This window comes from Chamaea fasciata, unplaced genomic scaffold (assembly GCF_029207755.1).
Source record: "Chamaea fasciata isolate MVZ Bird 193981 ecotype frontalis unplaced genomic scaffold, bChaFas1.0.hap1 SCAF_17, whole genome shotgun sequence".
In the NCBI taxonomy this organism is placed as follows: domain Eukaryota; kingdom Metazoa; phylum Chordata; class Aves; order Passeriformes; family Sylviidae; genus Chamaea; species Chamaea fasciata.
In genome coordinates this window covers 3,035,909-3,060,221 of record NW_027094102.1, presented here as the reverse complement: position 1 = coordinate 3,060,221, position 24,313 = coordinate 3,035,909, and the positions used below count along the sequence as shown (strand labels likewise).

Below are 24,313 nucleotides of genomic sequence, written 5' to 3'. Positions count from 1 at the left end.
AAGGGTCCTGGTAGGCCTTAGCTGAATAGTGCCGTGTGTGCATTTGACTTGCATCCCTCCCAGACTGTCAGGGCCTGTGCTCAGTGGGGCGTTATCCCTGGTTTTGGATCTTTCTGGTACAGGGTGCTGATTTGGAGCATGTGGCCCTGAGACATGTCAATCATCCATCCCACTCAGAGATGCTGCAACCAGGGCACTGTCTCTGTTCAGGCTCAGGTTGGCATCAAGTCCACCTTCACTTTTAGATCTTTGTTTCTTAACTAAATGCTGCTGTTTCACTGCGTACAGCGAGGTAGCAGTGCTAAGGCCAGAATGCTTCAGTGCCCCCTTTTTCTCCAGGTAGTCAGACTTCCCATTTCTCACTGATGCAGGACTAGGCTAATGCTCCATTTAGAAGAGGGCGTGTTTTTCGCTGTGTGTGGTGTGTGTTAGCGTGTCCCAGACTGTGGTGTTACGTAAAGACACCTTGCACATCTTTGGAAACTTGCCTCACAAGTTGTCAGTGTTGGTGGATGTCCGCAGTGCTTTCAAGTGGTTCACACATTTGTGTGCGGTGCTTTCAGTCTCGCACATCTCTTTAATAAAATGCCTCAGACTGGGTAATTTTTCTCTTTCAGTGCACATTCAAAAGCGTGCAGTTAGGAAGGCAAGTGCTTTTGCACATGGCCGTTGTCTGAACCATTCCTGAGGCCCTGCTGATGCCTGCAGAGCCGAGGGATTGTGTCTGTGGTGGTTTGTGCTCTTCAGCAGGTGCAACAGGATTTCCCACATTTGCAAACTTGGCCCAAGCAACCCAGCAAAGCAGAATTTAGCCTTGGCGGAGGAAAACTGATTAACCCCCAGGCTTGGAGCGTACCAAGGATGAAAAAAGTCACTGGCACAAAAATCAAGGCCACTTTTCAAAGAATATGTGCAAGACATGGCTTGGGGATTTTTTCCCGTCTCTTCGTTCTGTCCAATATGTAAAGTAGCTGGTTTGTTACTCTAACCCCCTACAAATGATTGTCAGTAATAATTCTGTAAAACTGTGAATCAACTCTGCATGACTTTGTGCAAATAGACTGAGTAATTTCTTTGTTCTTTTCTTCTTACTTTGTAATTGGAGTCTGTAAAAGCCCAAAGGTTTGGCCTTGTGGAAAGCATGATTCATTTATTGGTGTCTGTGCCGACTAGTTATCTTTCAGTAATTCCAGAGTGCTGCTACAAGCCAAGAGTGATTCATACATGGCTAAGTGCACAAACAAATGGGGTCATGGCCATCTGCAGAAACTTTTCTAATCTATTTATGGTATCAGAGAAAGAAGTGGGTGTATTAAGGATGATGGAATAGGTGTCAATTACATTAGTGACTGTAACTGGTTAAGTAACGCTCACCATTACTCAAAACCACATCTGCTCCTTGCTAAGGATCACAACAGCAGGTCCTGTTTAAATGTTAACGCAGGTCGGGGACGAGAGATGGATTGAGTGTCTAGCCTGCCTCCTGAGGAGCTCGCCATCCTCCCAGCTCTTCTGCCTTCCTTGAGATTCAGACAGGGAGCAGGAACTTGCACTGGGAATATTTGTAGTGGCAAAGTCCATCTCTGCTGTTGCAGACCTTGGTCCTTGGAAGCTTCACACACAGAATTTGGCCTTACACTTAACTCGTGTTGCTGGTCAGGGTAGGGTTTGCCATTGGCACACCAGGCAGAACGGCTGTGCAGCATCTCACAGTGCTGCTCAGGTGGACAGTTTTCCCTCCAAATGCATCTTCAGTGGCTTAAAATCTTGAGGGAAGATGACCAGCATCATGCAAGGTGGCCTTCCTCTACTTCTGTGAGAATTGATTCTCCCTCTGTAACTCCGATAACAAAACATCCCTGGCTTCAGCTGTGTCAGAATTGCTCTGGTCAGGTTTGAGGCTTTTGCTTTGGGGAAGGCCATTTGCTCCTGCCCTGCTCAGGGGTGGAGGAGCTGGGCCCAGGGCTGCAGTTGGTTGTGAGGAAGAGAGAGTTTGAGACCAGCAATAGCGAACAGCAGGGCAAGGAGCACCCTAGAGACCTATGGTTGAGGGGCTCTGGTGGGCTCCCTCTGGACCCCTGACTGCCAGAGCCTGCCTGCTCATCAGCCTTGCATGCTGCAGCTGCTTTTGCACCTGAGAGATGTGGATCCAACAAGATCTTGCCCTTACAGGGCATGGAGTGGTCTCGCGGCGTGTTGGAAGCGTCTGCAGGATGGATGAGTGTTACTCGTGGTGAGGTTTGGAAGTGGCCGTGGCCTTGTCTCCCCGAGCCCTGGGAGACCTGTACAGTCACTGCTCAGTTTGATTTCAGAGGGCTTGACTACAACACAGAGTTCGCGGACTCCAATTTCCGTAAGCCGAATTTAAGCATCAGCACTGGCCAAAAATATGGAAGAATTTGGCAAGACATTGTTGTTGTCCTTTCCCTGATGTTCTGAGCTCTGTGTTCTGCTGCACCCTCGCTGCGCATGCTCCCATGAAGGGAGACAAGGCCTGGCTGACACCCGGAGTTCTCTGTGGAGGGGGAAGTGACCCAGACTTTTGCCCAAAGGACTGATGAGCCTCTCCTGATGTCTGAGCAGCTTTCTTCTCCTGCCCTTGCTTTACTTAAGTCAACAGATTGTGCAAGGCACATGCTAGATTTACCTGCAGGGCAAGTGGGAGAGAAGCAGTGCCATGTGGATGAATTCCCAAGAGACATCTAACCGCTGAGTGTTCAGCCTCACATTTCCAAGCCCGAGTCCTCCAGCAGTCCCGAGTCTGCTCCTCGCCTTCTCCATCCGTGGCTTTGGCTGCCGAGGACGAGTCCCAGGGAATTTGCCGGCTGTGGCCGCTGGCTGGCAGCTCCCCTGCGGGCTGGGCTCTGTGCTGAGCAAGCTTGGAAATTCTCCCCCTTAGTGGTTTCTGTCGAATGTTATGATGAATGTCGTCGTTTCTTACAAAAACAAAAGATCCCCCCAAAGCCCAGCGGAGCCCCGCGCCTCCCACGCTGTTTCCCACGGTGCTGAGGGTACCCGGGGCTCACCCTTGGAGCCCTGCGCTCTCTCCACGGGGTGAAACCCGCGGCTCGGCAGCCGGAATCACCCGGAGCTGGGCTTGTCCTTGGTGCCTGCTCCAGGCCTGACGCCAGGCTGGGTTTCCTTGTGCTCTTCGCAGGTATTTGTGCCGCGAGACCCCAGGCGTCAGTGGTTGTGGGTGTCCTCTGTGCTGGCTCGGCTGCAAGAGCTCGCTGAGGGCGGATGTCTTTCCTGCAGGAGCAAGCCCTGCTCTTTCTGTGTTGCTTTCATTGTTTCCACCATTATTCCACTTTACCGAGGGTGGTCTCTCGGCTTCAATACCTCAGGAGAGCATATACAGATTAGGCTGTTCATCACCGAGCTCTGAAAGTGCCTTGTCCTGCTAGGTGCTCTGCTTAGGACACCGAGGAACATGATTGATGGGCACTTGCTTCACACAGTTCCGGGAAAAATTATCTTAAACTGCAATTATTTCCTGTGTAATAGGCAGGAGTCTCATTTTTGTTGTTACACTTACATTACTGTAATGGGACTTTGCTTGAATGGGAAGATGTGTTTTTGAATGCAGTGTTTCCCTCTCCAACTGCTCAGACACACTCAAGGTGTGTAACACTTAATGATACTGATCACTGGTGTGTAATGCAATCAGGGTTTATGTTTCTCCAGTGTGACTTATTCGTAGCAGTATATACACAGTGCACCTTCCTGAGCTTTTTCTGGCAATGCAGGTGCTGGTTGTCCTGTCAGCCAGCTGATGAGCCAGAGATGGGCTCAAAAACAAGGAGAGGGGGCAGAGGTCTCTGATGGGGGTCCTGTGCGAGGTGCGGAATAAACTGCAGGGTTACAGACATGTTTTATCCTGCTGATAGCTTTTAATCCTCATCGTCTCATGGGTTCTCTTGATAAATACACTTCTCAACCTCCACTGAGTTGCCATCCAGGCCTGTATTGTAAGGAACAATAAACATAATGGACAGACTCAATTTAATAGATTTCGCTATGAGCTTTTTATTAGTGCAGCTTTTTTTTTAAAAAAAAAAAAAAAAGGGAAAAAGAGATGACTGCATTTATTTACTTGAAGTGCAGAAAGCAGCTCTTGGAAATCCAAGGGAAGCGTGCCTGAGTGGGCTCAGTTCAGCTGGTGGCTGTGGAATGAGGGAAGGATCCATCCTGTTGCGCGGCCTGCGGGGCGCTGGCCGGTCTGGAATGGGTTAACAGTGCGTGCAGATGTTCTGGAATTCCTCTTTTGACTTGGCCGTGGGGTTTTGCCGCTCTTCAGAGCACAAGTGCACTCCAGTCACAGCAGGTTCATGGCTCTGGAGACGCCTTTCATCCTCTCCTGCTCTTGCTGCGCGCTCGGGAAGGGATCACGCCGTATCTTGCGGCCATGTGTCTTCCTTGGTTGCATTTCTAGAGATTTGCAGGCCCACATAAAGCATCCATTAAATTAAGCAAAATGGTCTTTAGAAAGCTACGTTTGAAGTGGAAGAAATGCTTTATGTAACGCAGGGGGTATGCGAGGGGACCTAAATACAAGCTTAAATTGGCTGTTACGAAAATAGGTATAATTGGGTTTTTGCACAGTGATTTTACAGCTTCTGAGTTTAATGTCCTGATGAAATCCTGCATCCAGTCCACGTGCAGCCGAAGAGATGGGGGTTGAGGAGCTTGAGCAGTGGCGCTTGTTCTAGGAACAGCCTTGCCCTCGATTGCAAAACTGGACATACCTGTCGTTTGCTGAGGCCCTGCCGTGTCGGAGAGGTGTCTGCAGTGCTGATTCCCTCTCACCTGTGTTTGCCGTTCGGTCTCTCCCCTCAGCCGCCCCGTGTCAGGGGAAGGGGCAGCTCGGACTGTGCTTGTGACTGCTCGCAGGTGAAAAATGCAGCTGTACCCTCCTAGCTGGGCACGTGCCAAGAGCTGCAGCTTTGTTTTCCAGCCAGATCAATGCAGTTCGTTTAACTCGTTGGGTAATTTAGTAGCTGGAGGCAGTTCTGTGGGCTTGGCGTGGGAGCGACTGCTTCACTTCCCCCCTCGGGAAGGCTGGGAAGGGTTTCCCTGTGAACCCAGGCTCCCCCAGCTGCATCCGGGCACAGGTGACACTGTGGGGTCGTTGTCCAGCCATTCTGGGGTCAGGAGCCTCAGGAAGTGGAGGATATCACATTCTGACCTTGCATCCTCATATTAATCCCGATGGTTTTTCCTGTGTTAATATTTGAAGCCTTCCCGTTCTTCTGTCTGGGGAGGCAGAATATTGGCTCTCCTGGGTAAAGACTGACACATCCTCTTTCACATCCCAAAGCAGGTTTTCTTCATGGCAATCCAGGTGCCTTCGAATCCTGTTGGCAGGAATTGGAAGAATGAATTTTTTAGTTTGGTCTATCTTCAACCAGTTAGGCCTGAGAGCTGGTTTCCTTCCTAGCTTACTAAGGTCTTGAAAGGATGAAAAAAAATCTGTTGCTTTCCTTGGAGTCTCTTAGCCAAGGCATGGGAAGAAAGCCTGGTACTGCGAGGCAGGGCGGAAAAAGCTGAGATAGTATTTGCTGCTTCTTTGAAACTACCCCTTTTTAATTGTCTAAACAGTGTTTCAAAGAAAATCTCTGCTCTTCTCTATCTTCTTCCAGCATTATCATTCTATATAATCACTTTTCTTTCTCTAAAAGAATAGAGCGTGATTTTTTTTTTTTTTCCAGAAGGGAGAAGGAATAAATTCCAGATGTTGCTGGGATACACTTTTTGCCTGTGTTTCATGGCTTTCAGTAAATTTGCTGCAAGAGGTGGGGCTGGTGTTTTTATTGCAGGACAAATCATCTGCAACAAATCCCATCTGCCCATGGGGGGAAGAGCGTCTCTTGGGTGCGTGACCTGGTGGGGTTAGAGCTGATTCTGCCAGAGACTGGCCCAGGTGCTCCTTTGGGGTCTCTGCCCTTGGTCACTCTTGGTCTTCACGCTGCCCTTCCCACCCCACTGCTGAGCTGCTGCTCCCTGAGCGTGGAGGTTGGATCCCTGCCATGGGAATGGGCACTTCTGCTCCAAACAGGCGCTGGGCAGTTTTGGAGCAGCTCTGCTCTGCGGGTAGCCCTGGCTGGGTGAGAGCTGTCACATCCTCTGTGCTGTCCCACGTGGGATGCTCGGTTTAGCGGGGCTCTCCTGGCAAGCCAGGCTCTTTGATGCTGGCGTTACAACCCAGCAAAGAACATCCGTGTGCCCTGCACCCGCGTGGGGCCGGATCCAGAAGCGGGGCTCTGCAGATGGGCAGCCCTTTTCCCTCTGTTCTTGCCTTTCCCGTGCATGCCACGCTCGTCCCTGCTCTGCAGCCTTGCAGGCTGAAGCAGCAGTGATTTTCCAGCATGCGCTGCACAGAGGCGTTGTGGGACCAACACGGCAGCTCCGTTCCCTGTTTCATGTTTTCACCTGTTTAGGCAAAGCACATCCCTGCTTTGTTGGCAGCCTGTTGGGTTGCACAAACAGCGTAAGACAAAACCACGAGCAGGTGTTGGTCCAGCCAGGGTAATTACTGGTTCCATGCTGCTGTTGGTAGGCAGAGAGCCTGAGCCACCCTTCCCATGGAGCTGTCTGGCAGCACTGCGGCTGCAGAAGGGCTCCGGGCACGGCTCAGCCACTCCCTGGATCTCTTCCCTGCTGCTGATTGCATAAAAAAAGTTTATGCATACAGGGAGGGAGGGAGGGAGGGAGGAGAGCTGAGGCTGGCTCTGGTCAGGTTTAAAGCACCGACTTTATGTGCCAATTCTCATTTGCATTTAAAAAGTTGGCAAATGCATGGCTGAACCTAAAGGGCAGATGTGAGGATGGGAGAGGCGGGCGAGCTAAAAGAGAAGGGAGAATCAACATCCCCAGTCTGCCTGACTTCAGAGGGCTCAGGCTGGCTTCTCCCACACATCCCAGACCATGGCCAAACATCCTGGATGAGACATGATGGGGAGCACATGCCCACACGTGCACAGGGTGTCACACTGCGTCACCTGGGCCGTGGAGCAGGGAGGGGAGAGACATTGCGTTCTACCCTTTTGGAAATTTAGCCAGAGAAAAGCTGATCCTGGTCCAGCCAGCTGCATGCACAGGGTCTCTTTTTCTCAACCTTTAAATTTCCTTTGGACTCCCACCCTTTTGGGCCTCCCAAGCCATTTTGGCATTCGCTTTTTCTCAGACTCTACATTTTACTTTAGGGACTCCCACCCTTTTTGGCCTCCAGACTTCTTTTGGCCTTTCACTCCTTTCCAGCCTGCCTCCCCTTTTCAGGCTTTGTGCAGTGAGCTGGCTGAGCCAGGAGGAGGAGGAGGACGAGGTCCAAGCTTGTTGCCACATGTTGGTGTTTGGCTCTGCAGAATTCCTTTCTTTCCTTTCCTTTCCTGTCACGCTCGGTGTCAGTGCCCGTTCCAGCAGGGTGCTGGTGGTGCACATGGGCCTGGAGGCTCCCAGCTGCCCGTGTGCATTCAGGTGACACCTGATGTTTGCAGGCCCACTTTTGAACACCTGCATGGGAAGCATCTGAATCAGCCTGACTTCACATCAGTGAGCGCAGCCTGCCGTTATTTAGCTGCTGCGGTGATTTCCGGCGACTCTCTGATCCTTACTCTTTTCCTGGGATTAAAAAGTGGCTTTTCTCTGTCCTCCCAGATGCATGGAAAGTAACTTTTTGAAGCTTTCTTTGAGAGCAGTGATGTGCTGGTACGTTCTGTTGAGCCTGCTGCAGAGGCAGGAGCACTGTGAGGAGCGGGCGGTGTGTCCGTGGCCCCAGCGTGCTGTGTCTGGCAGCAGCAGCCTCCCTTGCTCTCGGGTTAAAGGCCACTTTTATAGGCCAGTAGGACTCCTTCCGATCAGACTGTACTAATTAGTACCAATTAACCATTATCAGTGACAGACAGCTCTTACGGGCTTCATAAAAGAGTCCTGTGTGCACGTGTTTCTCTGGCGAGCCTCCTGCGGGATGCAGAGCTCCCACCCGGCCCTGAATGTCTCAGCTTGCCAGGCAGGGTCCGTGTCCCGTAATCCCTTCAGTGTTGCAGGCAGTCACACACCGATGGGTGAGAGAGAAGCCATGAGTTGTCTTTTGTTGCAAACTTCTTGCTGCTTTGTTCTCCTCACTTGAAAATACATCTGCTGGGCATTGCTCCTGGGGTGTTGTGCAAGATTTTGCTGCGGCTCTTTCTCGTCAGCGCTCCGCAGCCACTGCCCTCGCTGTGGGCGTTGGAGTGTCAGGAGACGCCAAGCTCTCACCGGGCTCAGCAGCATGTGGGGCTGAGCTCTGTGTGTTTGCAGAGGAGAAAATGGGATAAACAGTGCACCAGTGCCTTGAAGTGCAGAGTGCTGCCCCTGGGCCGTGGACGGGCAGTCTGGCACCGTTGGATGTGGCAGGGAGGTCTCTGGGGTGGGCTGAGTGATCCCAGAAACTTCACAAACCTCTGGGAAGCTTTGGCATTGCCATCAGGCGAGATCAGGAGAGCTGATCCTGGGGAAGCAGGGGTGAGAGGAACAGGACCTTCTGTGGCACTGGCTGGTGTGGGAGAAGCACGTGGGGTCAGTAACCAGGTGTGGTGGCACCTCTGGTACTGCTGGAGATGGTGGGAGCAGGTGTCTGCTGGCCCGGGGGAGCTCTGCCAGGCTGAGTCCCCAGGAGGGGAGCTGGGGTGTGTGTGCAGCCGCTCGGACGTGGCTCCCATCACTGACGGATCCTTTCTGTTTTTCTTTCAAATGTCTCCAGGCACTGAATGTTTAGGTCGCACCTTTCCAGGTAAACTGGGTAAGTGAAGTATTTCAAGAGTTGCCAAGATCTAATTGCGAAGGCTGATTGCATGATTGCAGCTGCTGTACCGTAAACACCCCGGTTACTGCTCCACGGAACGGGTGGGACATTGCCTGGCCCCGAGAGCAGCAGGTACCTGCTCCTCTGGTGCACAGGGGGATGCAGTGGTGTCTTCAGAGGCTGACTGTGCAAACCTGCTGGGTTTTGTCTATCTCTATCTGGCTGCACTTTGGTAATCCTGGATGTTTTTGTTTGTTTTTTTTTCTTCTGCTATTCAATGTAGTAACATGTTCAAAAGCTGAGTGTCATTTTAAGCACCAGCACTCTTTGGTTTGCTGCTACTCTGGCAAACTGATGAGCAGTGTTACATTGAGGAAAGAGACTTTCACTCTATTTTATGAAAGTAGTTGACATCCTGAACCGTTTTAAAGTCATGGGATGTGGGACTTCTGCTGAATGTGCCAGAGATGCCCATGTTCAGCACAGACAAAATCAGGTGTTGGAAGCCCTGTTAAACCAGGCTCCTGGATTTGAGCCTAACCTGTTTACAAATGAGCCTTTAAAAAGACACTGTTAATATGTTTATGGGTCTGTCTCTCAGTTTAGAATCGAGTTTATGACAGTACCTCAAAACTAAGGTGTCTTTGCTCAAACGTGGTGTCCCAAGCCTGCTGGGGAAGAACCAGCTAAATAAATTGTTAACAAGTGGTGGATGAATGATTTTAATAAATGGCAAATCAATTGCTATAGAGCCTGGAAAGTCAATAGAGCTTATGACCTTGGCTTATAACCACACTCAGATCCTTAACATGCTTATAATGCCTACAAATCATTCATCAGGCTTTTATCAAGCATCAATTAGTAAAAGTCATCATCTAAGATAAGAGTGGAAAAAAAAAAAAGAAAAAAGAATAATTTCAGTTCCTTTATTTCGAGCCTGGTGGCACAATTTGGTTGCACAGCAGGATAGTCCTTGCTTATGCAAAAAAGCTGTGAGACACCACCGGTCCCCCGGCAGCGTTATCGTGGTGCAGACATCAGGCAGGGGAAACGCAGGAGCCTGAGGCTGGGATCAGCCCCGGAGCTGGGACACTCACACCAGCCCGGAGGGAAACTGTCCTGCAGCAGTCAATGGTTTATTTACATTTATTTTATATTAATGCCTTAAGATCTCGGCAGGTCGGGTGGGCAGAAGGAGCTGTGGTGTCCCAGTGCTCTGAGCGGCTGCTCGGGGTGTTTTCGCTCCAGCAAAAAGGTGTTTTGGCTGTTGCTCCGCGGTGTAAAACTCACCCGTTTTCTTGTGCTGTGATTTGGGAAAGTGTGTGAGCGGGGATGTGTTCGAGCTGTGCTGCTCTTCCTGCTTTCCCTGGTCTTCCCATTGTGTGTCTGTGTGTTTGTGCCTCGGGGAGGGAGGCAGAGATGCAAGTGAAAACATGCGGTTTTCTTGGAATATAAATAACAGAAAATCAAGTATAATTTTTGTTTGTTGTAGAGTCGTTCCCCGCAGTCTCCAGTTGTTTGCTCCTTTGCTGCACTCCTGTACTCTTTGGGGTTTTTTTTTTCATCTTACCAGATGGATACTATTTGGAGTGTGCTGCAGGACACTTCAGTGATCTTGCTGCGGGGTTAATTGTGCGCTCTGCGCAGAGCTGTGCTTGCAGACATCACTGCATGCCCGGGCTTCTGCAAGCCCGGCCTGCCAGACGGGGCTGCCTCTATCAGACGGCTTTTTGCCTCGCCTTTGTTGTCTGGGTCCTTGTCTGCAGCTCCAGCCTGGGCCGGCATTCCCAGACATCGCCACCTCCAGCACCAGCCGCGTCCTCCCGAGCGTCCTGGTGCTGCCTGCAGAGCCAGAACCCCAGGGAGAGATGCCCGTGCCCATCCCGGAGGGGTGCCCGTGCCCATCCCTGTGCCACCTGGGATAAAGCCCTGCACGTGGTGGGTCAGAACACCAAACCCGGGCATGGAGCAGCTCCCACAAGGGACACATGGCTTTCACGGGCTTTTTTTTTTTTTTTTCCTGGGTTTTTAAGGTATTCCACCATCTCCCTGGTAACTCCTGGGTGTCTGGTGTGGATGTCAGACTCCTGGATTCCTGGAAATGACTTGTGGATCCTTCTTGTGCCTGCTGAGAGGGAACAGTTTGGCTGAGCTGCAGCCTCTGCCCGCATCTGTGCACTGGGGCATGGTCAGGCACCACTGTGTCCCCTCCGTGGGGAGTAAAAGAAGCGGTGCTGCATTTTCTGGTGGATTTTGTGTCAGCTGTCCTGCTTCTCACAGAGGATGGCTTGGAAATGGGTGCAGAGGGGAAAGGAGAGAATGCCCTCAACGAATGACTATTCATCTTATTTAGGAGGAGATGCATTCCTTGAACTCTGTAAAATCAAAGGGCAGGGTGGAGGGTTTGCACCAAGCAGAATTCACATAGCTAAACATGTAAGGACATGAAAATGTGTGATTCCTTAAAAGTTTGGGTGAATTCAGAGAGAAGCTGGGTGATGCTCTGCCTTCACTGCGATGCTCCCCTCTGAAAATGCCAATGTGCACCGTTCTTTATTTTATTGTTGTGGGTTTGGGCCTTTTGTTATATTAGCCTTAAATGCGTTTGTTTCCATAGCTGCGCACTGCTGATAAAATCCCAGTGTGGGATCTCTCAGTCTCCCTGTGCATGTGCACCAAAAATAAATCCCAGGCAGTTGTCAGGAGAGGAGCTGCTGCCATGGCAGGTGCCAGGCTGTGAGGAAGTTCTGACTGGACCCTGCTGAGGCTGCAGGTGTGTGGCATCTTGCCCCAGTGCCACCATCCAGTGTCCTGCCACAGCTCCTGGCTCTGTTGGTGCCTCAGTTGTCCCGGGGACCTGGAGCACGTGGGGAAGGAGTTGCTACAGGACTGGTGATGGTTTGGAGATAGGGTAGGAAGGAATAGGGGCAGGGGGAGAAGAAAGTCCTTGTCCCTCACCTTTTTGTTGTGTAAGGTGTGGATGTGGTGAGGTGTGCTGGTGAAGGATTGGTTTCCTTGGTGGCTACCAGGATACTAAAACTCCTCTCTTGCTCAGAATTCACTGTGCTCACCATCAGCTGTTGGTAAATCACCTCTCATCAGAAGGAGGTGGGGATTTAATAGCTGTTTAAACGCTTTCGGTTGCTGGCTCTGGTTTTGCTTGGTCTCAGGCCGTAGGTCCAGAGCTGCAGCCTGGAGCTGGCAGAAGGAGGGGGGTTCCCTGCAGCTGCCTGAGGTGGCTGCTGGCTGTGCCCAGGGTTGCAGGTCCCATGTGGAGCAGTGCCACTGGGCCAGTGAGTGTCACTGATGCCCAGGGTGGCACCACACCAGTGCCACCATGGCTCACACTGGTTTTACATCTGTACAGCTGGGCTGGAGCACATCTTCCAGGTATTTACCTTTCCTTCAGGAACAGTGAGACGAAAGTTTTGTTTTGCCCGGAGTTCTGACCCGTGGGTTTGTGTGTGGCCCCATTCTGTGCAGGATGTGCTCGGGGCAGCTGCTGCTCCTGCTGCCCGTGCTGGCAATGGTCAGGGCGTGGGATCACCCCTAAACCTTATCCTGAGGGCACATGGGGGTGGTTGGCCGGGAGTGCTTCCCCTCACTGCTCTGCCTGGGGTGTCCTTAACCCCCCTGGATGCTCTCTCTCCTTTAATGCATCTTTTTAAGCACTGGGTAATAGTGTTTTCTTTCTGGCAGAGGCGAACGAGGGCTTTTAATAGGTCCTTTATTTTCTCTTCGTGCAGTTCCCTGGCAGTAAGCTGCCATTAGCTCCAGCATTTATTTAGGGCATTTGTATATTTATATGTGGGGGACCTCAACACTGGGAAGCCAAGGGGTTTGATCAGGGTCACACAAGAAATACGTGTTAAAGCTGGGACTTCGGCTTTTTCTGAATATTGAGCTGACCTCTAGGCTTGGCAGAGAGGGAGCGTCTTGGTTTGTCCCCTTTTAACTGAGCCAGACAGCGAAAACAGAAAATAAAGGCCCTGTGGAAGGAAGCATGTATTTCTTTTTTGCTCTTTCCTGTTGGCAGTCTGCTCGGGGCTGGAATTGCGGGATCGCTGCGTTCAGGAGCGTGAGGATGCTGGGTGTGAAATACACATACACGGAGGCAAAAGGGAAACCCGGGGCTGGAAATCCGACGGGCTCCTTCACCTCCGCGGGTTCCAGCTGCGCTGGGGAGTGGAAGCTGCCCTGCAAAGGCTGCGCTGGGGAGGAAGGGTGGGCTGTGCGTGCCCCCCTCCCCCGGCAGCGGTTCGGGGCGATGCTGCAGCTGGGGCTGCCTCGCTGCTCCTGCCCCGCAGCGCCTCTGTGCCCGCCTTGTCTGAGCGGCCCCAGTGTGCCGGAGCACAATGCTCCCTTCACTCGCCGTCAGACTGGAGGTCTAGACGCTTTCCCTGCCTTTTGTTGTCAGGGTCACAGGTTAGGGAGCGTTCCCAGCTCCTTTTTTCCCCGCGCTGCTCGGGGATCTCTCCCCGCACGGAGCGCTGCGCCGGGGCAGCCCTCCGGAGGGAGTCACCCCGCTCCCCGAACACACTCAGACTGAAAATTACTGCGGCAGCTCCCAGAAAGAAATGGGCTTCTGAAAGGCAGTCGGGATCACCCCCACTCCAGTTCTTGCCGGCACAGATGCTCAGCTGACACCAGCTAAATAGAAAAACCTTTTAGCCCTTGCCAGTAAGTCTGGAGCAAACTGCCAAAAAGCATCGAGGACCAAGACACAAAACGAAGTCAGGCCTGAGCAAAGTACTTGCTAACGAGGGATGGAACTGATGTCTTCTGTCTCTTGATTTTTAGCACATGAGGTGCTTCAGTCTCGGGGTTGGTTTTTTTTTTTTTCCTAAGTACAATGGTGGCATTTTAAAGGTTTTCAGCAGATACAAAGCGAGTAAGTCCCCTAGCAACAAAGGGAAGGTTTTTCCTTTAATGCAGGCTTTTTTAACATGAAGCGTTTGTGAAATTCTCCTTCCCCCTTAAAGACAAGTTTGGCTGAAGGAGACATTTTTAGGGGCTTTTAAGACATATTTAGAGATGGGACTTGAGCCTGTGATGTTGCCCTTGCCCTGGCCAGGAGGTGCCTCTGGGCTGCAGCCCCTTGTCTGGAGGTGCAGAGGAAGGAACGGTTTGATAAAGAAGTTGGGAACAACTTTTTTCTTCTTCCTGGCAAAAAGACGTAACAGAAAATTGGCAGGTTCATGCTTCTTAATATTGAATTAAAATCTATTAAATAGTCACAGAGAGCCAAAAACCTGGAACTGCCGTTAGGCACTGCTCTTGGTGGAGTGAAATGCTTCTGGATCTGGCTCACTTCTGCGTTTTGTGTGTGTGTGTGCGTGTGTATCATGTGTGAAGAATGAGTCTATGAAGCTCAAATAGAGGTTTTAAATAGAAATAATGCTGGCAGCTCTTTCTCCCTGAATCCAGGGCTATTATGTGTCTGGCTCTTGCCAACATGAATTGCAGAGGAAGTTCATGTGAACTCCATGGCTGATTTGACAGCTGCACAGCCATGGTGGGTTCAAAGCCCAGGCACTGTTGAGCAGAAGTGATGACATTTTTTGGTGTTTTTTCTTTTCAGAGGGTGAGGGCAGAGCAAGGGAGCCTATTTCCTACCCCAATCCTGGCACATGCAGGGACGGGCATGTTGAGCAGTGGTGGCCCAACTTCTTCCCCAAATCTTTACGGTGGTCCCAGATGCTTCCCCTCTCAGGGGAATGTCACTGATTGGCGCTGCCTCGGGGACACGAGAGGGACACAGACCATCCCACTGGCAGTGGTGGAGACCCCAGAGCCCCCAAACCCGTCCCTCTTGCTCCTGTGGGAATCCTCATGCACCTGTGTGCAGTGGGAGCAGTTTGGGGTTAATTCCTCTGCAAACCCGCAGTGCAGCGAACGATGCTCCTTGTATGGGGCGTGGGGGGAAATAATGTTAAATTAAACTCTCCGTAAGGGCAGAAAAGCATCCAGCCCCATTCTTTACTGCTCATTTTAGTAATTCCTTCCAGATAACCTACACATCTGTGTCAGTGCAATTAAAGCAGAAATTCTGTCTAATGAACAGTTGTAGCCCTTGGGCTATTGCGGAATGAACAATGAAGTTGGAAACAGTCTTATTAAAATAATAATTAAGAAACAAGGGTTGGGAGACAGAGGGAGGCGCAGATGAGGTGGTGGTGGGATGCTATAGGGTGAGGAGCAGGGAAGAACTGAATTCAGGTTGGTTCTGGACTTCCAGGGGTGTCTCCCACTGTGACCCTCCCCTGGAGAAGGGGCTGGGCAGTGAGGTTGGACCCGGGGCTGGGTCATGCCAGGGGCGTGTGCTCGTGTCATGTCACAGCAAAACAGCCTCTCAGGCCAGTCTGGCACTGGGGTGGAAGTGTTGGCCCGGGGGTGGCTGTGGCCTGGCCCTGTCACAGCAGTGTTCGCCCTCCTGTTCAGCACATCAGAGATTTTACCTGTGCGTTTTGATTATTTTTGGTTCTTCAACAATTGATAAAGCTCAGAGAGGAAGGAGAGTGTTTGTTGTGTTAGACAGGATTATATTTTGTTTTGCTTTTTCCAGAAAACTGTCCTTTCTCAGTAAAAAAAAAAAAACAAACAACACTCTGCACACCCGCATAGTTTGCTTTGTCTTTCTTTTCTTTTTTGCATTCCTGAGGCCTGGAACTGAGCAGGCTCAGCTGTGTCAGTGATGGGGACTGCCCAGTTTTTCTCATGTGATACAGTTTATTCTTTTGTTTCTAAGTAAACAAAAACAAAAAATTCCTTTCCAGTGTTGTTAACCCTTGGGATTATAATAGTGTTTCTCCACGAGTCATCATTTTATGCCAATAAATCAGTTAAAACTTGGAGCTGGCTTTTTTGAACTTAATACACTCGTATTTAGAAATGCATGTGCTGCAGAAAGCTACTGACATCTCAGATTAATAAAATAAATTAAAAAAAAAAAAAGCAAATGCCATAAAAAAAGAGGCCAGACAAATCCCACTGGAATGATACATTGCAATGATTTTAGTGGGATTTATATCTATGAGCTCTGGGGGTTTTGTGGTGGGTTTTTTTTTTTTCCTTTTGAAATGGTTGTGAACCAGAGTGATTACTTATCATTTTCATTTTAACTCCATCTGACAAATCGTTTTAGATGGAGAAAGCAATACTGCGTCTTTAAATGGCTACTCTGTCAGCGCATCTTGCAGGGCTTTAAATGCCCTTTGTTATCGCAGTCTAGACAGGACGCAGGCGGAATATTTGATATGTTATAAGGCAGAGATGTGACAAGGTTGAATTAATTTACTGGCTTATTTAAAGCTGAATTTAAAAACATTTTTCCTTACAAACTTGTCTTTTTCTCTCTCTGTCCTATATTTTTTTTTTTCTCCTCCCGAAGTTCGTGCAGTATGTTTCAACTGTTTAGACTGGGAGAGGAGACATTGGCTTACTGCAGCCTGCAGTACTTTAATTGCCCTTTTTATGACTGTCTAGACATCATGCAGATGCATGTTTGTGGTGAGAAGACATTTCCCCCTCTGGTTATACGATAGTCTGAAACCTTTACATTCCCTATCTCCTTACCCCCTCTGCCTTGGAATGCGCTTTACTCCCTCCATCCCTGAAAAACACTTTTTCCCTCAGTTTGGTTTGTTTGTTGTTTTTTTTTTTTGGTTTTTTTTTTTTTTTTTTAGGACACTTCGGCCCCCGTTTTCCTGCTCTTTTCCACACGCTGGTGTGCAAACGCTTCGTGGGGATGGAGGTGTGTGAGGAGGGGACGGCTCTCGGGTGTCGCTGCACCGGGGCTGTCCCCGCCGTGGGTGTGGGTCCCCGTACGAGCGAACACGTCGGGCGGGCTTTCAATGGGTGCGGAGTTTTAGTTATGCAAATCGATGCATTAATTAACCCCGTTGCTATAGCTACTGCTTTATTGTTAAGCGCAGTGAAAAGGGGACAGGCTGTGTCCACGGATAATCCTCCCGTCGGGTGCTGTGCCCTCTCCCGCCCCGCCGAGCGCCCTGCGCCCGGTGCGGGGCAGCTGCCGCCCGCATCCCGCATCCCGGCGGGCAGGTGGCGGGGCAGGGCCGGCCCCAGAGCGGCCGCGATGGGCCAGCCGGGGCTCCGGCGCCTCCCCCCGGGCCCATTGTGGGGGCTGACCCGGGGGTCGGCTCCCCGCAGCCCCCCTGCCCCCTGTAGCTGGGGATGGGACGGGGGAGCGGGACAATGGGGCGGCAGGAGGGACGCAGATGGGCCGGGAGATGGGGATGCTCGGGGGAGGGGGCAGAGCACCCCAGGATGGGGATGGGGATGGGAATGGTCAGGGCAGGGATCCCTGGGATGGGGATGCTCGGGGGAGGGGGCAGAGCACCCCAGGATGGGGATGGGGATGGGGATGGTCAGGGCAGGGATCCCTGGGATGGGGATGCTCGGGGGAGGGGGCAGAGCACCCCAGGATGGGGATGGGGATGGGGATGGTCAGGGCAGGGATCCCTGGGATGGGGATGCTCGGGGGAGGGGGCAGAGCACCCCAGGATGGGGATGGGGATGGGGATGCTCAGGGCAGGGATCCCTGGGATGGGGATGCTTGGGAGAAGGGGCCGAGCACCCCAGAATGGGGATGGGGATGGGGATGCTCAGGGCAGGGATCCCTGGGATGGGGATGCTCGGGGGAGGGGGCAGAGCACCCCAGAATGGGGATGGGGATGGGGATGCTCAGGGCAGGGATTCCTGGGATGGGGATGCTTGGGAGAAGGGGCAGAGCACCCCGGGTGGGGATTGGGTTGCTTGGGAAGGGCAGGGAACCCCAGGATGAGGATGTTCAGGAAGGGCAGGTGACCCTAGCCCTGTTCTTGGCCCTAAATTCCATCTGTGCCCGGTGTCTCTTTGTGTGCGCCCTAAAACCTGCACATGCAGAACCCCCCAGTGAAACAGACTTCCCAGCAGATCTGCTGTGGGAGTTAAAACCTTTCTCAGGCTGTTGCTGCAGCTGAGGTGGAAGTAAATTTATTACCTTTAATTTTGTCAGATTTGGGGCGGTTGTACTCACCTCCCCCATTCACTCTGGTGTGTGTGTATATATATGTATATATATATATAAATATAATTTTTTTTTTCACATCTCTGTGAGAGTGTGCACATGCATTCGCTCCCATCTGCTGGTAGCGACCAGTTCAGACCAGTTCAAGAACTGAACTTGAGTTCTGCAGTGACCAGACACAGTGTGCCTTGTCTGGGCATTTGCATGCATTTTGCATATTTTTTTCCCCGCAATGCATAATTTTGCATTGTAACTTAAGATTGTCCTTGTTCCCTGGGAGTAACTTGCCTTGTGAAAGGTCACTCCTCTGGCGAGCGGGAGCTGCAGAGTGGCCCAGATGATAACGGTGCTCGGGAAGAGGCAGAGCAGGGAGCGTTTCCCATTTTTTGGCCCTGGACCGTGCTGAGGAAATCCGGTCGCAGTTCCAGCCCTGTCATGACCTGTGTGGCTTTGGCCAGCTTGCTCAATCTGGGTTTCGACACCCGTCTGCGAGGCAGGGCAGCCCCTGTGGCACTGCTGCCGGGGCTGCGTGTCCCGGAGCCCCTGCGGGAGCTGCAGCCTCAGGACAGGGGCCTGGCAGGGTCCCCAGCACCGTTCCCAAATGTCCAGGGGCTCCTCGGGGCTGTGCTGGTTGATAAGTGAGGCGGTGAGAGGGAGCCATACTGGTACGGAGCAGAAATGCTGGAGGAGCACAGGTTACCCAGCCACAGTTCGGGGTGTTCCGTGGCTTTTCCGCACCTCAGTCGTGTCCCTGAGCCGGGTGCTGGGTGTGAGTTGATGGGCGTCACGCTTGTGGCAGGGAGGCACAGGCACTGCTGCTGTGTGTGTCTCCCTCCAGGTGCCCCTGCACGAGCACTGGTCCCACAGGACCTGCTGGGGGTGGGTGCTGGCACCGGGCACCCGGAGCTGCTTCGGGCTCTGACGGGGTCATGGCTGAGCACAGCGGGAATTGGCCAGTGGATGGTTTCCCCAAGAATAAGCGGAGATGGAAACTTTCTAGGGCACAGCCAGGGTGGAGAGACACCTGACGAAAGCCGGTGTACGGAGCATTTGTTCAGCTGGCAGAGGCAGTGCTCGATGCTGATGACATCCACAAACCCCCATCTCCACCCCCCGTGGCGTCCCCGCCAGCTGCTGAGTGCTGGGCAGTGCCGAGTGTCCCACACGGAGCAGGACGGCCTGTGCCATCTCCCTGCCCTGCTGCTGCCTGCCCTCCTGTGAGCACAGCCTCACAGCCTGCCGGGTCCTCGTCACCTCCAGGACTCAAGGCGCCCTGTTGTGCTGGCCTGGGCGACAGATGGATCCCACATTCCCTGGTGTCCCCGCGGCAGCAGGAGGAGGGAGCAGGCTCCAGCAGCGTGATGCAGTGCAGGTGGATGCAGCTGAGGGAGGCTGCAGGTGCCCTGTCAGCGTCAGGCAGCTCCGTTGCAGTGGGAGACAGGGCTGGGAGGAAGCGGGAATCAGAAACCCAAGCCCTGTAATTGCTGTTGGCTTTCTGGAGAGGGGGCAAAGCCCTCCCTGCATGGAGCACTTGCTCTCCTTGGAGCGTCCGCGTCTGGCAATTTGTCTGTCGAAACAGATGTGGGCAGCGACAAACATCTATTTCTATAACTAGAAACAAATTTGGTAATTGCCTCTTTCAACAGGACTTGCTCAAGCAGGAAATGAAATTCCTAAATGGCAGTTAGCAAAAGTATTTATAGCTAAGTTCATAAATGAGATGTGCTTTCCTTTGTCATGAGTTTCTGCTGGGTGGAAGGAAAAAAAAAAAAAACAACAAACCTCTACAGTAGCAAGCCACATATTGATCAGGAGTGTTTCCAGGGTATACAAAAATACTTATTTATTAATGTGTTTATTTTTACTGGCTGTTAGAAATACCCCTGACAAACAAAACCTGTTTGGTCGTTCAGGGTCAGCTGGTGGGGTTTGATCCGGATATTGCGTGCCGTGTTTTTTCACTCACTATTTGGTAGATTTGGTTTTTTCCCGGTTCAGGCTGTCTATGATTGCAGATGGTGAACTCTTGTTCTCGTGTCCCTCTCTCCTGGTGCTCTTGTTCAAAGGGGTGGGTGATGTTCTGCCCTCAGCCCTGCCCAGATATCATCCAGGCCTGATGCTATTGTGCTTCCTCTCAGGAAGCAGGAGATATTTTGGATGTTCTCAGCTTGGTGGGAGCCATGAGCCCTGCTCAACATTTTCTAGTGAGCAAGCAAATTTACCTGTCTTTTAAGTGCAAAATCAAAATGATTTTATTCTTTTAATCCAGTTCAGCTGTTCTCACCCTTGTGAGTAACTTCAAAAGCCACGTACTCCTTCCAGTCATCTCAGTAGGCTGGGATCAGCCTGACTGTGCGTGAAATACCTTGTCTAAAAATCCTGGAAAAGGGGAGGATGAGAGAAATAGGCACAGAATAGAGAGAAGGGGTTGGCATATGCAGGATTTCAGAGACTCTGTGTGTCCCAAAGAGCCTTGTTAGTTCTCATTGCTCTGAGGGAGCTGTTTCATGTCTTCAGGAGTTTCTCTAAACGAGTGTCCGGGTGACAGGTCTCTGCTCTGAGCTGGGAAGCGTCCTGGCTGCCAGAGCTGCTGACCCCAGCGCTCACAATTCCCATTTCCCTGTAAGAGCTGAGTTCTGCCATGCTGCTCCTGCCTCTGTGGCCCTTGGATGCGTGTCCCACTCCCCGCAGCTGCCACCGAGCCGGGCGAGCTCGGGAAGGTCACCTTCTGAGAACGGGCCCAGCGCTGCAGCCAGGACAGTTGCTGTGTTTTTTAAGCACTAAAAAAATGTTCTGAGGCCCAACCAGTCTGATATTTCTGTGACTATTAAGCATGAAATGGGGCCGTTTCCTTTAAAACAAACAAAAATGGGGGTGGGGGGATGAGGCCATCATTTGCCAGTGACTCAGAGGATGTGATGCTTGGTTACCTGGGGTGGCATCTGAAAAAAATGAACTGTGTTAAACACAGTTATGACCCAAGGCTTGGCACTATGAACAGAACTTCTTGAGGTCCTATCCCCTGTTTTCCAGCAATGGCTTTTTTTTCAGCTGGCTCCTTTTCTAAGTCTCACTTGCTCCCTGCCCTCCTGCCCCATCTCAGCCTGTCGCCACTGGCTTGCACGGTGTCATTCCTGCTCGCTGCGTCGGAATTGACTGTGCTGAATCCAGAAATGAAGTTCAGCTTTTAACTGTACTGATGATGCATGAAGCAAGCCCAAAATGATCTCTTCCCTGTTGTCACAGGCCCAGTCCTGGTCCCTTTGATGCCTCGGTGTTGCTGCAGCTTCAAGGTGCTGCCAGTCAGTGCCAGCAGCAGCACTATCAATATTGAGATCATATTCTGTATCACTGCAGGACTTCCTGTGCTGTCTTGTAAACAAACACAGTTGTTGACAATCTGATGGGCCCTTCCTATCTGGTCTGATGGAGGTATTAGAAGATAAATGTAGCAGATGCTAATACAAAAATAGTGCAGTAATGACTTTGCCTGCTCTGATTGTTTCTAAGATGACCCAGCAGATGAGCGAGGGTGAGTAATCTGCCATCTGAAGTTCTTTGTTCTTTCATCTCTTCTTTGCTGTCCACAGCCTCTGAGAGGGAAAACACTCTTTATGGAGAGTTAGAGTATGTGTGAGTGTGTAAGAATGTGTACGAGTGTGTGTGTGAGTTTGTATGAGTGTGTGTGTGTGTAAGAGAGTGTGTGAGTGTCTTAAGAGTGTGGGGGTTTTTTTAAACTTTTTTCCTTAAGAGTTATGGCTACATTTCTTCATCTTAGCTGTTACCTGCTGAGAAATTTCACTTCTCATCACTTCTCACATGATACACAATTCCAGTACGTATAGAAATTGTAACTGAAGCTCGGGGATGACTGGCTTGACCCGCAGATGTGTGTTATACCTGGCTGAAAGCACAGGTCATCTTGGCTGAGACCCTGCCTGTAAACTCTCCTGTCCACCTGTAAATGATAGCTGCAGTGTCTGAAATGATTGCAGCAAAATACAAGTTTTGGTTTTTGTTTTTTTTCTTTTTTTACTTTCTCCTTTATACTTGTTGGTGGTTTGGAGAGTTTGTCTGCTGCAGACATACTCTGTGTGGAAGGAAGAGCATTAATAAAGTTTATAGGAAGCATTTTATGAACTGAAATGTAGCTGTAAAAGGCAAGGCAATGCATTTAAGGTGTAACACAGCCTCACCTCCCCTACGGCTATGAGGGTGCTCCCAGCATCACCACTGACTCAAATCGCTCTCCCTCCTTGTAAACGTATTAATTAATTTGAACCTGTGGATGCCAGTATTTTGTTTACAAGGACTCCCAGATGCACCTTCCTGCAGCAGCTTCTGGGGGGCTGTGAGTGCGGTCTGCAGCGGGAGGCGCGTGGCAGCACCTCACTGTGGGACCCACACATAAACCCGTAAATCTCAGACTCTTTAGAGCTTTATGGTCTGGGTGACTGGGCTGCAGGGTGGGCAGCAAGGGCACGATCTTCTTCTAAATCCAGGAGAGTGGAGTCCACAGGCTTCGGGCAGCAGAATATCTTTTATCACTCATTAAGACATCTCCAAAATCCACTGGGAAGCCCTTGCTCAAGGCCAGGCGTGGTTTGAAGCGGCGAGCGAGCAGTGAAGGTGAAGAATGGGACGTGACAAGAGTTTCTCCTTGGTCACGAATACCCCGGTTCAGGGTGGTGAGAATCTGGGGGGGAAAAATTGCTTACTTGCAAAACGGTGGCACGCACAGCGCCCGGCTCCCGGAGCTGCCGCGTCTAGACGGAAAATACGGAAAAGCAGGTTGTGTCACTTAAATGTGATGTCTGAACCTGTTAGTTTGAAATGTATTCTGGAATAAAAATTATGCAAAATTAAATTAGTGTGACCTTGCTTTGCATTTGGAGGCGGAATATGCCCATCTTGTAAAGCCTGGTGCATTTATAACACTTCCCTTGGGGAAAATTACAGAGAGAAATGGAATGAGGTCTCTTCTAATTGAAAAGTGACAATGATTAGGAAGCCAAATACAAAATGTGTTGAGTATTTTTTTTTCTTGTTTTGTTGTGTGTGTGTTTTTAAGAATACCAGTAGAATTATAAATTATGTGCTTTGCAGTTTGGCTTGTTTTTCATTCCCCAAAGGCTTTTTATTAGCATAGCAGCTGAATTGCACTTGTATAATAACATATTAACTCAAACTTTGGGTTTTTAATGATCTTTCTTCATTAGTTTGACTGAGCTGCTTGGATAAAAATCTTACTGAGTACATCCAGCTTTCCAGTGTGTTGGGTTTGTTTTCCCTTCTGTGGAAAAGAAGCCCAGGAAGACAAGTTAAAACAGAGGGAGAGCTGGCAGAAACTTTGGTGCCTCGAGTGGGTATGAGTCTCTTGGAACATGAAAAGCACAAATTGAGTGTGTGTGGGGTTTTGTTGTTGTTGTTGTTGTTGTTGTTGTTTTGTTTGGTTTGACTTTTATTTTTTCCAAAGGCCAGATTGGGCAACCTGAGTGTTGTTGGGATTAAAGCTCACCTCTGCATGCAGGATGGGTTTGCTCCTGGGCATGGCAAGGCTGGGCTGCTCCTCAGAGCCTGGGCTTGGGGTAGAGATGGGGCAGGAGGAGCATCCCTGCTGGAAAGCAGCATCCCCTTTGTTCTGGTAATCATCCTGTGCCTTCCTATTGCACCTCTGGGTGAGCCGTGTGTAATCCCCAGTTAGAGCAGGCCCAGGGCTCTGAGGGATGGATGAGACGCTGATGTGTTGTCCCAGATGCTGATGGAATTCCCACCCTTTCTTCTGCTTCAGGCTCTGCTGGTTCTGTGTCTGTGTGTGTGCAGGAAGCCTGGTTTGGGTCACTTGTACGTGGCACATCTGGTGTCTTCCTTCCTGGGAAGGGGTTGGGGCAGCGCTTCCCAATGGCCAAAACTTCACCAGGACCAATTTAGCAAGGTTTGGTTCATTTAAGGGATCTCTTGTCCTAGGGAAGGAACTTTTCTTTACTACTGCCTTGGCCCTGTTTTTCTTTAGAAATATAACCCCTTTTAACAGAAAAGGAAGTTTTCCATCACCGGCTTCATTTATATTTTTTTTCTTGTGTTTTCTTACCATGGCCAAAGCACATGCTGCGTTTTGAGGCTGAAGTGACTCATCTTCTTAAAAACATTTGGGGTTGGTTTTTTTTTTTTTTTTGCTTATTTTTTTTCTTTTCCATACTGATTTGTGCAAAAGATGGGCTCTGCACCCAGGCTGGGTGGCTGGTGTGCTGCCCACGGGGAGGGCAGGCACAGGGGCTCTGGGGTCTGGCTCTTTGTGGGTGACCAGAGGAGCACCCAGGGGAGGTGTGGGGTGCTCTGTGCCTGGCTGGGATGCTGGGGCTTCACCCTGCTGGAGGCTGGGGAGCTGCCGTCAGTGCTCGGTTACAGCTGGCACCAGGAGATGTCTTTAGGCCGTGTAGGGACACCCCTGCATCGTGGGGGTGACGTGGGAAGAGTCACCGTGGCTTTTTTTAAATGGTTTTGCG

At 50.9% G+C, this 24,313-nt stretch overlaps 1 protein-coding gene across 3 annotated transcripts in view; it reads left to right on the top strand.

Moving 5' to 3' along the window:
* Positions 1-24,313, top strand: part of PMEPA1 (prostate transmembrane protein, androgen induced 1) — a 47,522-nt gene that overhangs the window by 9,047 nt on the left and 14,162 nt on the right. For 2 of the 3 annotated variants that reach the window (XM_066199211.1, XM_066199210.1), the window contains exon 2: positions 8,738-8,776. The exons of the other annotated variant lie outside the window; for it this stretch is intronic. In XM_066199211.1, the coding sequence (XP_066055308.1) occupies positions 8,738-8,776 (39 nt within the window). The remainder of the gene's footprint in view (positions 1-8,737; positions 8,777-24,313) is intronic. 3 annotated transcript variants of the gene reach the window in all.